This window comes from Ahaetulla prasina, chromosome 1 (genome assembly GCF_028640845.1).
Source record: "Ahaetulla prasina isolate Xishuangbanna chromosome 1, ASM2864084v1, whole genome shotgun sequence".
Classification (NCBI taxonomy): Eukaryota; Metazoa; Chordata; class Lepidosauria; order Squamata; family Colubridae; genus Ahaetulla; species Ahaetulla prasina.
Window position 1 is genome coordinate 4109210 of NC_080539.1, and position 14661 is coordinate 4123870.

A 14661-nucleotide genomic window follows, 5' to 3' on the forward strand; every position below is an offset into this window, starting at 1 on the left:
GAACCCTTCATTCAGCACCTCGTTCTCCTCCTCCTCCTCCTCCTCCTCCTCCTCCTCCTCCTCCTCCTCCTCCTCCCCTCCTCTTCCTCTTCCTCCTCCTCTTTCTTCTCCTCTTCTTCCTCTGCCTTCTGCTCCTGCTCTTCCTTCTCTTCTTCCTTCTGCTCCTCCTTTTTATCCTCCTCCTCCTCTCTTCTCCTCCTTCTTCCTCCTCCTCCTTCTGCTCCTTTTCTCCTCCTTCTCTCCTCCCCTCCTTTTCTTCTCCTCCTCCACCTTCTGCTCCTCTTTTTTCTCCTTCTCCTCCTTCTCTTCCTCCTCCTCCTCCTTCTGCTCCTTTTTCTCCTCCTTCTCTCCTCCTCCTCCTTTTCTTCTCCTCCTCCACCTTCTGTTCCTCCTTTTTTCTCCTTCTCCTCCTTCTCCTCTTCTTCTCCTCCTCCACCTTCTGCTCCTCCTTTTTTTCCTTCTCCTCCTCCTCCTCTTCTCCTCCTCCTCCTCCACTTTCTGCTCCTCCTTTTTCTCCTCCTCCTCCTTGGTTTCTGTGGGTGTGGAGTTTCCCTGTTATTCGCCTTTTTCTTCTATGGGCCCTGTTTGCTCTGCGATTTCCCTCACGATGCTCCTGTTTGCCTGAGCATCTACTTTGGTATATATGTAGATGTAAAATACATTTATTTATGTAAAACTACAAGTTCTGGTCAGCATCTCTGACTTCATTTGGACACTGGCTGCTGCGCAACTCCCTGACATGATCTCTCCGTCCACAGAACCGGTACAAAATCGTGGCCCTGGAGCCTTTGAACAAGCTACTTCAGCACAAGTGGGAATTCTTCATTAGAAAAAGGTTTCTCCTCAGTTTATTCCTCTATCTGACTTTCATGGTGATCTTCACATGCACTGCTTACTACTGGCCACCAAAGGATGAGGTAACTCTTCTTTTTAAAAAATGGATGGTTTTGGTATAAAGAACAGAACAGAGTTGGAAGGGACCTTGGAGGTCTTCTAGTCCAACCCCCTGCTCATGGACAAATGATCTCCAATTTTTATTTATTTTATTTTATTTATTTATTTATATAAGATAACAGGTAAAAGTATAAACATAATTTAAAAGGAACATTAGGACAGGGACGGTAGGCACACAGGTGCACTTATGCACACCCCTTACAGACCTCTTAGGAATGGGGTGAGGTCAACAGTAGCAGTTTAAGTTTTGGGGGTTTGGGTAAGAAACTACAGTCAGGTAGTGCATTCCAGGCATTGACCACTCTGTTGCTGAAGTCATATTTTCTGCAATCGAATTTGGAGAGGTTTACCTTGAGTGAACAGCTCCAATCTTGATTGTAGAAAATGTGATTTCTGCAACAGAATTGTTAATGCCTGAAATGCACTACCTGACTCTGTGGTCTCTTCCCAAAATCCCCAAAACTTTAACCAAAGATTATCTATTGTTCACCTCACCTCTTCCTAAGAGGTCTGTAAGGGGAGTGCATAAGCACACCAACGTGCCTAACATTCCTGTCCTAATGTTCCCTTTGATTGTATCCAATTCATATGGTTATTTCATGCTTAAACTTATATAAACTTTCTACTGTTGACCTCACCCCATTCCTAAGAGGACCATAAGGGGCGTGCATAAGCGCACAAACGTGCCTACCGTTCCTGTCCTATTGTTTTCTTTTCTTCTTCCTATATATGCTTATATGTGTATATACTATATAATCTTTTTGTATGATGTTGTGACAAAATAAATAAATAAATAAATATATATATACTGTTGTGTTTGACAAAATAAATAGAATAGAATAGAATAGAATAGAATAGAATAGAATAGAATTTTTATTGGCCAAGTGTGATTGGACACACAAGGAATTTGTCTTGGTGCATATGCTCTCAGTGTACATAAAAGAAAAGATACGTTCATCAAGGTACAACATTTACAACACAAGTGATGGTCAATATATCAATATAAATCATAAGGATTGCCAGCAACAAGTTATAGTCATACAGTCATAAGTGGAAAGAGATTGGTGATGGGAACTATGAAACGATTAATAGTAGTGCAGATTCAGTAAATAGTCTGACAGTGTTGTGGGAATTATTTGTTTAGCAGAGTGATGGCCTTCGGGAAAAAACTGTTCTTGTGTCTAGTTGTTCTGGTGTGCAGTGCTCTATAGCGTCGTTTTGAGGGTAGGAGTTGAAACAGTTTATGTCCAGGATGCGAGGGATCTGCAAATATTTTCACGGCCCTCTTCTTGATTCGTGCAGTATACAGGTCCTCCATGGAAGGCAGGTTGGTAGCAATTATTTTTTCTGCAGTTCTAATTATCCTCTGAAGTCTGTGTTTTTCTTGTTGGGTTGCAGAACCGAACCAGACAGTTATAGAGGTGCAAATGACAGACTCAGTAATTCCTCTGTAGAACTGAATCAGCAGCTCCTTGGGCAGTTTGAGCTTCCTGAGTTGGCGCAGAAAGAACATTCTTTGTTGTCCTTTTTTGATGATGTTTTTGATGTTAGCTGTCGATTTTAGATCTTGCGATATGATAGAACCTAGAAATTTGAAGGTTTCTACTGTTGATACTGTGTTGTCAAGTATTGTGAGAGGTGGAAGTATGGAAGGGTTTCTCCTAAAGTCTACCACCATTTCTACGGTTTTGAGTGTGTTCAGTTCCAGATTGTTTTGGTTGCACCACAAGGCTAGTCGTTCGACCTCTCGTCTATATGCGGATTCGTCATTGTCTCGAATGAGACCAATCACTATTGTGTCATCTGCGAACTTCAGTAGCTTAACAGATGGATCATTGGAGATGCAGTCATTGGTATACAGAGAGAAGAGAAGTGGGGAGAGCACACAGCCTTGGGGGGCCCCTGTGCTAATTGTACAGGTATTTGATGTGATCTTGCTTAGCTTCACCTGCTGCTTCCTGTTTGTTAGGAAGCTTGTGATCCACTTACAAGTCTGTTCCGGTACCTGTAGCTGGTTTAGCTTAGTTAGAAGAATGTCTGGAATGATGGTATTGAATGCTGAACTAAAGTAAATATAAAATAAAATAAAATAAAGTTTGTATCTATTGTGTGTTCATGTATTGTTCTGGCTGATTGTTGTGGTTGAAGCTGAAGTAGTCATTGACAGCAGTGGTGGGTTTCAAAGTTTTTTACTACCGGTTCTGTGGGTGTGGCTTGGTGGGTGTGACATGGCTTGGTGGGCGTGGCAGGGGAAGGATACTGCAAAATCTCCATTTCCACCCCACTCCAGGGGAAGCTTACTGCAAAATCTCCATTCCCACCCCACTCCAGGGGAAAGATACTACAAAATCCACATTTCCTCCCAATCAGCTGGGACTCAGGAGGCAGAGAATAGATGGGGGCGGGGCCAGTCAGAATTTTTACTACCAGTTCTCCAAACTACTCAAAATTTCCACTACCAGTTCTCCAGAACTGGTCAGAACCTGCTGAAACCCACGTCTGATTGACAGGTAGAATATTGTGGCAGATATTTCTTTTTGTTTTGTTTTCTTGAATTTTTTTTTCAAACTTTTCTTGAAAACCTCCAGCGATGGAGCACCCACAACTTCTGGTGGCAAGCTATTTCACTGGTTAATTGTTCTGACTGTCAGGAAATTTCTCCTTAATTCCAGGTTGCTCCTCTCTTTGATCAGTTTCCATCTGTTGCTTCTTGTGCTTTGGAGAATAGCTTGACCCCCAAATCTTCTTTGGGACAGCTCCTCAAATACTGGAAGATTGCTATCATGTCATCCCCAATCCTTCTTTTCAGTAAACTAGACATATCCAATTTCAGCAATGACGTAGGACCCAGCAGACCTCGGTGGGCCGTGAGAGCCCATGGACCATCTGCCCCTTGAGAGCCGTCGGACCAGCTGGCCGGCGCGGAGGAGTGTTGAGTGAGGCTGGTGGTGGGAGTGAGGCCTGGGCGATGATGTGGCCCATGGTTATGGCGCCGGTGCCGGCAACACTGGTGGCGGCGGTTTGGCGGTGGTGGTGGGGGTCGTCAGTGATGTCTTGATACCATGGGGCCCCCCAATGAACTCTGCGGTAGCTGAGGCCGCAATTTCCATCCCTGGTTTTTCCCCCACTTCTATCCTGGGGTCATTGGATGCTGGGGAGGCCGGACAGGTGATGGCGGCTGAAGGGGTGACCATTTTAGACCATTTTAGGTCATTTCCATCTTTAGACATCTTTTTTTTTTTATTATTCAAAAAGTTTTACAAAATTTTTTCCCCCTTTCCCCTCCTCTCCCTCCTTCACAACCCCTCCCCCGCTTCCCGGAACGGGCACAAGGTATAGTTAAAAATAAAACAAACATATGCTAAAAAAAAATTCATCCCAACTTAATTATACCCCTACAATCATCAATTCCTAACTTCCCCCAAAAAACAATCAAGAATAATACATCATAATCATTCAAAAACAGTCTGATAACTCTTAGTCTGATATCTATGTTGAATATAGTCAATCCATTTTTTCCATTCCTTTAAGTATCTTTCTTGCGTATTGTCTTTCAAAAAGGCTGATATCTTCGCCATCTCAGCCAAATTGGCAACCTTCAATATCCATTCTTCTATTGTAGGTACTTCTTTTTTCTTCCAGTATTGTCCTATTAGTAGTCTTGCTGCTGTTATTAGGTTTAAAATCAATTTAGTCTCAATTACTGTACAATCCGTAATAATTCCCAACAAGAAAAATTGCGGCAGGAACTTTATCTTCCTTTTGAAAACATTTTGTAAAATCCACCAAATTTTTATCCAAAAGGCCTTTATGTCCTTACAAGTCCACCAAATGTGAAAATATGTAGCGTCATCACAATTACATCTCCAACATTTTGCTTGCATATCTGGATACATACGATAATTTTTAGGATCTAGATGCCATCTATAAAACATTTTATAAAATTTTTCCCTCAGATTCTGTGCCTCGTGAATTTAACATTTCTAACCCAAATTTTTCCCAAGTTTCCAATAATATTGGCTCCTGAAAATTTTGTGCCCACTTTATCATACAGTCCTTTACCAAGTCCCTTTCAGAATCTATTTCAAGTAACACATTATACAATCTCTTTATATGCTCCTGAGACTGATTTCTAATTTGCTTTACCAAATTTCCCTCGTTCTGCTCTATACCAATTTTCTGATCTCCTTCCATCTAGCACGTAGTTGCTCATATTGAAACCAAGTATAATTTTCCTTCCTCTCTTAATACTTGCAGAGATTTTAACTGCAAATTACCTCTTTCAGTATACAAAAGATCTTTATATGTAATCATTTCCTGATTCTGTTCTATGTTTATATTTTCTATTGTATGTCTAGGACTTGCCCATATGGGAACCTTATAATTTAGTTTATAAGAGTATTTTTCCAAACACATGAAGGGCATTTCTTAGCACATGATTTTTAAAGGCCTTATCCACTTTTTGTCATAAATTAAATATGCATGCCATCCATATAGCAAATCATAACCTTCTATATTCAAAATTCTGTCCTCTGTTAAATTAAACCAATCACTTATTGCAGAGAGAGCAGCTGCTTCATAATATAATTTAAAATTAGGCATTTTAAACCTCCCTTTCCGAGAATCTTGAATTATTTTCATTTTAACCCTAGCTTTTTACCTTCCCATATAAATTTGTTAATTCCTTCTGCCATTCCTCAAGATTCTTATCTTTCTTAATTATTGGTATCATCTGAAAGAGGAATAAAATCTAGGTAAAACATTCATTTTAATAGCAGCAATTCTCCCAGCAAAGATAATTGCAATTTTTCCAAACAATCAACTCCTTCTGAACTTTTGCCATAAAACCTCATAGTTATTCTTATACAATTTCACATTTGATGTAATATAAACCCTAAGTACTTAACCTTCTTTACAATTTCAAATCCTGTTATTTCCTCTAGTTTTTCTTTCTGTTGTCTGGCCATATTTTTATTATCACTTTTGTCTTTTCTGATTTACCTTAAACCCTGAAACATTCCCATATTGATCAATTATTTCCAACAAAGATTTACTAGAATTTATAGGGTTTGTTAAAGTAATCACCAAATCATCTGCAAAAGCTCTTAACTTATATTCATATTGTCTAACTCTAATTCCCTCTATCTCCTTTACTTCTCGTATTTTATCCAATAATGGTTCTAGAGTTAAAATAAACAATAATGGTGATAAAGGACATCCCTGTCTTGTTCCTTTCGCAATCTTAAAAGGTTCTGTTAAGCTACCATTGATTATAATATGTGCTGTTTGCTCTCCATAAATTGCCCTAATTATTCTTAAAAAACCATCTCCAAATTGCATCTTTTCTATTAATTTAAATAAAAAATCCCAATGCAATCGATCAAAAGCTTTCTCTGCATCGAGAAAAATAAATGCTACTGGAATAAAATTTTTCTTTTCTAAGTACTCCAGTAAATTAACAATCTGCCTAACATTATTCCTCATCTGTCTCCCTTTTATAAATCCAGATTGATCATTATGAATTCTTCGCTGCAGAATCAACATTAATCTATTAGCTATTATTTTAACAAAATCTTATAATCATTATTTAAAAGTGAGATTGGCCTATAATTCCCAGGTTTAGAACAATCCTGTTCCTCTTTTGGTATCAATGAAATAAAGAGGTTCTCCATGAGAATTCCCCTCCTAGTTGTATCTGATTAAATAATTCCTTAAGTGGACCTAACATCTCATCCTGTAAATTCCTATAATAACTAACTGTGAGCCCATCCGTACCAGGAGTTTTCCCCATTTTTAATTGTTTAATTACCAAAATAATTTCTTCCGAGGTTATAGGCCAATTCAGTTCATCCGTTTGTTCTAAAGTTAAATTTTTAGTCTTCTATTCCTTCAAGTAATTATCAATATCCCTATTCAATATATTATCTTTAAGATATAAATTTGTATAATATTCTAAAAAAGCTTTTTTAATTTTATCCTGTTGATATCTCTCTTTGCCTTTATATTCTATTTTTTCTATAGTACGTTGTTTTTGTCTTTTCCTTAAAGTGTATGCTAACCACCTACCAGGTCTATTTGCGTTACAAAAAGTATTATGTTTGGCATATTGTATATTTGTTGCCACCTGATCAGCCATTATCATATTAAATTGATTCTGTAATAACTTTATTGCATCTTTAAGTTTTTGATCATGCGGGTTATGTATTAATAATTGTTGTTTCTTATAAATTTCCTCTTCTAAATACCTACGCTGTCTTTGTTGCTTATTTCTCTGTCTATTATTAATATATATTAATACACCTCTCATAAAAGCTTTACTGGCATCCCAAACCATTTCTATCGATGTTTCATTATTCAAATTATAATCAAAAAATTCTTTCATCTGCTTTTTACATTGATTTACATTATCCTGATATCTAAACAAATTTTCATTTAATCTCCAAGTTCTTCTACCCTCTTTTCCATATTGCAATTCCATCCAAACAGGACTATGATCAGACAAACATCTTGGAAATATCTTAGTTTTCTTCACCCTAAAAAGCAAATCATTAGAAATTAAAATAAAATCAATACGTGAGAAGGATTGATGCCTATCAGAGAAAAAAGTATAGTCTCTTTCCTCCAAATTCCAGTCTCCATACATCTCTTAACTCAAAATCTTCTATCATATCAAAAAAGGATTTAGGCAGCTTTGCATGTGCAGGTATCTTCTTGGAAGAAATTCTCTTGTCCTTTCGTGTATCTATTACTCCATTCCAATCTCCCAATATAATGCACGATTTATAATCCCATAGAATCAACTTATCATATAACATTCTATAAAATTTTTCTTGTTGCTGATTGGGTGCATATATACCAAGCAAGAGAGTCCTTTTTGTTTCTATTGTAAGTTCAATAGCAATATATCTTCCGTGAATATCTGCCTCTATTAACTTGGCTGGTATATCTTTTCTCAAATAAACCACTATGCCATGTTTTTTCTCCAAAGCTGAAGCAACAAAACGTTTACCTAACTTTGAGTTTATTAGGTACTTTTGATCTGATAATTTAATATGCGTTTCTTGTAAGCAAATAACATCATTTTTAAATTGTTTCAAATAATGAAATATTTTTCTTCTCTTCTGAGCTGAATTCAAACCATTGACATTCCAAGTCAAGATTTTATTTGCCATTACTGGGCTGCTGAAGCTTTTGAGCAATCAACTGAAGATCGTCCTCCCGTATCTTCGGCTGTGCTCCTCCCACATCTTGGTGGTATTTCTTAAGTTCTTGTGTGAAAAATGTAAAGTCCTTTCTATCCCTTAACATCTTGGGAGGAATCTCTTTCAAAACCTTCAGCTCCTGTTCTCCTATTTTCAAGTTTTTCTGAAAAGCAACTTGCAAAATTTGATTCCTCACTGTTCTTTTCAAAAAATAAACCACAATGTCTCTAGGAAGTTTCTTTTGCCTAGCAATCCAAGAATTAACTCTATAAATTTTGTCAATTTGATAAGCAACCTCTTGTGGATCAAGTTCAATAAATTCAGCCAGAGCTTCTGATAAATTTTTTTTTAAATCTTCCCCTTTGTCCTCATTCAAACCCCTAATTAAGGACTGGCTTAATAGGGTTTTAAATATGGATTTTATTGGGGTTTATTTTATATTTTGTATTGTATTTTAAATTTAGGCTATTGGAATAAGTTTTTTATAATATTGTTTTTATTGAATGTATTGTCTTTATTTTATCTGCCTGTTCACCTTGAGTCCTCCGGGAGAAGCGGTATACAAATTAAATTATTATTATTATTATTATTATTATTATTATTATTATTATTATTATTATTATTATTATTATTATTATTATTATTATTATTAATTCTCAGAGCTCCTTCCATCATTCTATACTGCATCACCACCACTTGATCTTCATTTTTGTCCAATTTGATTTGCATTCCCCCCATTCTATTTTCTATTTGTTGATTTGACTGAACAATTTCTTGCACCTCCTCCTCCACCACCTCCAGTCTTTTTGCCAAACTTTGAAAAGCCATCAAGATATCTTCTCTTATTTTTTTATTATTCTCTTTTATTTCTTCTCTTATTTTCTCATTATTATCCATAATCTCCTTAAACCTTTCTTCAGACACTTTCCCTTGCTCTTTAATCAGATCTTCTAAAGCTGGTTCAGAACCCCTTCTACCCCCAATCTTAGGTGGTTTAGTAGCCATTTCAGTTTTTAAAATTCACAAAATATAAGTCTAGAAACTTCTCTTTTCCCCTTTAAGTATAGGAGAGCTCACTTCACTTCATTAAAATCCACACATAACATTTCTTATCTTCTTAGTTACACAGACTCTTTGAAATTCCATTCGTCACTTTCACTCCCGTTCAGGCGCCATCTTTAAGAGTCAATTAAAACAAAGAAAAAAAAGTTTCTCTTTTTTAAAAGGTAGAAGTCAGGAGATCAAAAATACTTGCAATCCAGTAGTTGTTCACTCGTGCTTATTCCGTCTGCTTATAGAAATCCATAAGCCGTACAGGTCTGGATGGGGAGGAACAGGCTTCCGGTGGCTCCACCTCTTCGCTGAGCTCCTAATTAAAGGGGCTCCGCACTGAACATCGTAAAAGCCAGGAAAAGCCGGCTTTAATCTCTTTCCCTGGATGAAAGGGAAAAGATAAGAGCAGCAGGGAAGTGTTGGTAGACCTCCCCAGAGGCTTTGTTTTTAATTAAGCAGAGCCCTGAAGGGTCGACGGTCCCATAAATATTCCTGCCATGCTCCGACTTCAGTGCGTGCCTGCAAAAGCAGGAAAAGAAGAAAGTGTCCATCTCTGCTAATTGTCTTATCTTCATGGATCTCTTTAAGCAGACAGAATGAGTGCGAGCGGACAATTACTGGATTGCAAGTATTTTTGATCTCCTGACTTTAGACATCTTTTTATCATCTATGTTTGCCCCCGGTTGAGGATATTTCCATCTGGACTGGCTGGGACTGGACTTTCCATTACCTCCAAGACATTATGTACCTACCTGCACAACTCTTGCAGATGTGGCCCTCTACTCTATCGAGGGCCTACCTTGATGACGGATTTTGGAATCCCGAGAGGTGGCATGCGGCGAAACAAACCTTAGGAGTTTTTTAATTAAGTCTTTTAAAGGGTTTTTAAGGGGAGGGAGGGTTAGGATGGGTTGTGGGAGAGACCCATCGGGAAGGGGGCCAGTCCTTGCAAGAGCTCGCGATATAAAGGTAGGTCTGGAGGTTGTATTGGGGGAGGAGGCTAGTGCCCGAGTCCAGGGGGGCTATTCAATCAGCACAGTTCATGGGAGGGGCAGATATGGCGGAAGCGGGGGTCCATATCATGTTCGGGGAGCGCGCCCTCGCTGTTTACAAGCGATTGCACGCTCCGGTCCCTCTGTCTTTTTCCGTTCCCCGGGTGGCTGGAATCCTCAGAGCCTTGACCTCTGGCTGATGCTATGCAATGCCAGGTCCGTGATGAATAAAGCCCCCCTCATTTTAGATCTGATTCAAGAGGGGGGTGCAGGCCTGATGGGCATTACGGAGACCTGGCTGGGCACAGAAGGGGGGGTTCCCCTCATTGAGATGTGCCCACCGGGCTTCCGAGCATTTCATCAGCCGAGAGCTCAAGGTAGGGGTGGGGGGGTAGCGGTTATTATTAACGAGAGTCTGGAGCCGAGGGAGGTCACTATCCCGCAGATAGCCGGTTGTGAGTCTCTTTTGTGCAGTGGAGCCAGGAGTTGCAGGTGGGCTTGCTTATCACGTACCTGGCTCCCTGCCACGTGGCGGCAGCCCTGCCTGAGCTGCTCGATGTGATAGCCGCGATGGCAGTTGCTACCCCTAGGCTTATGGTCATGGGGGATTTCAACTTGCTGTCGGTAGGCGAAGCATCATCGACGGCTCGGGAGTTCATGGCTTCCATGACAGCCTTGGACCTGACCCAGTTAGTGAATGGTCCTACGCACAATGGGGGGCACACGCTGGACTTGATTTTTGTCTCAGGACAGTGGCTCAATGATCTGGAATTGGGGGATTTAGTTATCACACCCCTGTCATGGTCGGATCATTCTCTCCTCCACCTGGACTTTTGAACCACAAACCCATGCCGCAGGGAGCCAGAGCCGGTGCGATGGTTCCGTCCCAGGCCCCTGATGGACCCGGAGAGGTTCCTGACGGAGGTTCCTGATGGAGCTTGGGCCGATTCCTGAGGATCTAGCTCGCAGCTCGGCCGAAGAACTGGTCGCCGCCTGGGAAAGGACGGTGGCGGGGGCTTTGGACCGCGTCATGCCTTTGCGGCCTCTGACCCGGCGCTGTTCTCGACCAGCTCCTCGGTTTTCTGAGGAGCTGAGAGAGATGAAGCGCCGGAAACAATGCCTGGAGAGCGTTTGGAGGGCCAGCCCTTCCGAATCTGATCGAACACTAGTACGGTCACATATTCAGACCTATCTAGTGGCGATAAGGGCGGCAAAGCGGGAACATTTTTCTGCTCTTTTTTTTTTTTTTTAAGTTTTATTTTTACAATCATATCAAATAATTCATCCAATGTACAGTTATATACAATTAGTCGGGCTTGCCCAGTCACCACCCCCCTTTTAAACACTCTTCCCTCTTCTACCTTCTTTTACTTTCCAAACCTTCCTCTCCTTCTCTTATCTACATCCTCTCCTCCCTCCACCCTCCACTCCTTCTCCCTCTTCTACCCCTCTTCCTTCCTCTTCTCCTCTTTCCTACCTCCTACTCTCTCTTTTCTCCCTCCCCACCGTTCTAAAATGGTAACTGGGCAGACCCGACCCTACATTAATTATATTTATACATCTTCAATAATCCCTGTACATTAACCATCACTCCATCTCTACCCTCAAACCCCCTCCAGTTCCCCTCCCCCTTACCCCCCACCCCGACTTCCCAGAACAAAATGAAGGATATCAAAACTAACAATCATAATCCAAAATAATTCCTAAATTATAATCTCTAGTCACTCCACACTTAATCACACTCTCAATTCCCCTCTCCTTCAGAAATATATCTAATACAAAATATTTCCTAAATTTACTCATATGCTATTCGATATTTTTTTATCTGATACTTATTTTGAATATAATCAATCCACATTTTCCATTCTAAAATATATTTTTCTTGTGTATAGTCTTTCAAGTAAGCAGAGATTTTTGCCATTTCTGCCAGATTTGATACTTTGAGTGTCCATTCTTCAATTGTAGGTAATTCTTCTTTCTTCCAATATTGAGCAATCAAAAGTCTTGCGGCTGTTATTAAATTCAAAATAAATTTAGTCTCTATAGCTGTACAATCCATAATTATTCCTAGTAGAAAGAACTGCGGAGTAAACTTAATCTTCTTTTTCAAAATATTCTGCATGATCCACCACATTTTATTCCAAAATGCTTTAACTTTTTTACAAGTCCACCATATATGGTAATAAGTGGCATCTTTACAATCGCATCTCCAACATTTAGCCTGTACATTAGGATACATACATGACAACTTTTTGGGGTCTAAATGCCATCTGTAAAACATCTTATAAAAATTTTCTCTCATATTTTGCGCTTGTGTAAATTTAACATTCCTCACCCAAATTCTTTCCCAAGTTTCCAACATTATTGGTTGCTGAAAATTTTGTGCCCACTTAATCATACAATCCTTAACCAGTTCAGTCTCTGAGTCTATTTCTACTAATATATTATACAACCTCTTAATATGCTGTTGGCCTTGGTCTCTCATTTGTTTTAATAAATTATCCTCAGTTTGCTTAACACCTATTTTTTGATCTAGTTTCCATCTAGCTTGTAATTGTCCATATTGGAACCATGTATAATTTTTCCCTTCTTCCCCCATCTTTTCTCTGGATTTTAATTGTAATTCCCCCTTTTCCATACAAAGTTCTTTATAGGTAACTACCTATATATATATTTATATTTTCTATCATGTGTCTCGGGATTGCCCATATTGGAATCTTTCCATCTAATTTATATTGATATTTCCTCCAGACCCTCAATAATGCATTTCTAATTATATTATTTTTAAATATTTTATCTACTTTCTTATCATATAATAAATAGGCATGCCACCCATATAACAAACCATAACCTTCTATATTCAAAACTCTTTCCTCAGTCAAATTAATCCAATCAGTAATTAATGATAAGACAACTGCTTCATAATACAATTTTAAATTAGGCATTTTAAGACCCCCCCTTTCCCCTGCATTATTTTTAATTTTATTCTTAGCTTTTTGCCCATCCATACAACGTTATTAACCCCCTTTTGCCATTCCTGTAATTTGGTGTCATTCTTAAGCACCGGTATCATTTGAAACAAAAATAGAAACCTGGGCAAAACATTCATTTTTATAGCCGCTATTCTTCCCAACAGGGATAGTTGTAACTTCTTCCAACTCTCCATTTCTTTCCATACCTTCTGCCACAATACCTCATAATTATTTTTGTATAATTTGACATTTGAAGCTGTAATATATATTCCTAAATATTTAACCTTTTTAACGATTTCAAAACCTGTAATTCTTTCTAACTCTTCTTTTTGTTGTATATTCATATTTTTAGTTATCATCTTTGTCTTTTGCTGATTAAATCCAGATACTTTGCTGTACTGACCAATTATATCTTTTAAACCAGTAGCTGAGTATATTGGTTGAGATACAGTAACAACCAAGTCATCTGCAAAAGCTCTTAATCTGTAATCTTGATGTTTAACTCTAATTCCCTTTATTCGATCGGAACCACATATTTTATTCAGAAGAATTTCTAAAGTTAAAATAAAAAGTAATGGAGACAGGGGACATCCCTGTCTCGTCCCTTTCCCAATTTTAAAAGTTTCTGTTAACCCACCATTTACTATTATTTGTGCTGTTTGCTTCTGATATATTGCTTTAATTGCATGGATAAAATAATCCCCAAATTGCATTTTTTCTATTACTTTAAATAAAAACTGCCAATCCAATCTATCAAAAGCTTTTTCAGCATCCAAAAAAAAGAACGCCCCTGAGACTTGGTTGTTTCGTTCCAAATATTCAAGTAAATTTACAATTTGCCTCACATTATATCTCATCTGCCTACCCTTAATAAATCCTGACTGATCATTATGAATTATTTGATTCATCACTGGCATTAATCTATTAGCAAGTATCTTGGCAAATATCTTATAATCAGTATTTAAAAGTGATATAGGCTATAATTCTCTGATTTAATACCATCTCGATCTTCCTTCGGTATTAACGAAATAAAGGCTGTCCTCCATGAAGGGGGAACATCTCCTCCCATTTGAATTTTATTAAATAACTCTTTAAGTGGCTCAACCATCTCATTTTGTAAATTTTTATAATAAACAGCTGTTAAACCATCTGTACCTGGTGCTTTACCGATTTTAAGTTGCTTAATTGCTAACAAAATTTCCTCTGAAGTAATTAATTGATTCAGTTCTTCTCTTTGATTTTCTGTAAGCTCACAAATATTTTGTTGTTGTAAATATCTTTCTATCTCTGTATCATCAATCATATCCCTAGTATATAACTTACTATAATACTCTAAAAATGCTTTTTTTTTTAATTGAAAAAGTTTAAAAAAAAACAAAATTTTCCTTTTTCCCTCCTCCCAGAAAACCCCTTCCCCTCCTTCCCCGGCTTCCTGGGTCAATCACAAGGTATTGTTATACATAAACCAAACATAGAATAAAATTTTCC

The 14661-nt window shown here is 38.3% G+C and overlaps 1 protein-coding gene across 1 annotated transcript in view; it reads left to right on the forward strand.

The window, feature by feature from the left end:
• LOC131188629 (transient receptor potential cation channel subfamily V member 2-like) overlaps positions 1-14661 on the forward strand; it is a 99937-nt gene that overhangs the window by 52337 nt on the left and 32939 nt on the right. Inside the window, exon 8 of the mRNA XM_058164008.1 lies at positions 759-917. Within this exon, the coding sequence (XP_058019991.1) occupies positions 759-917 (159 nt within the window). The remainder of the gene's footprint in view (positions 1-758; positions 918-14661) is intronic.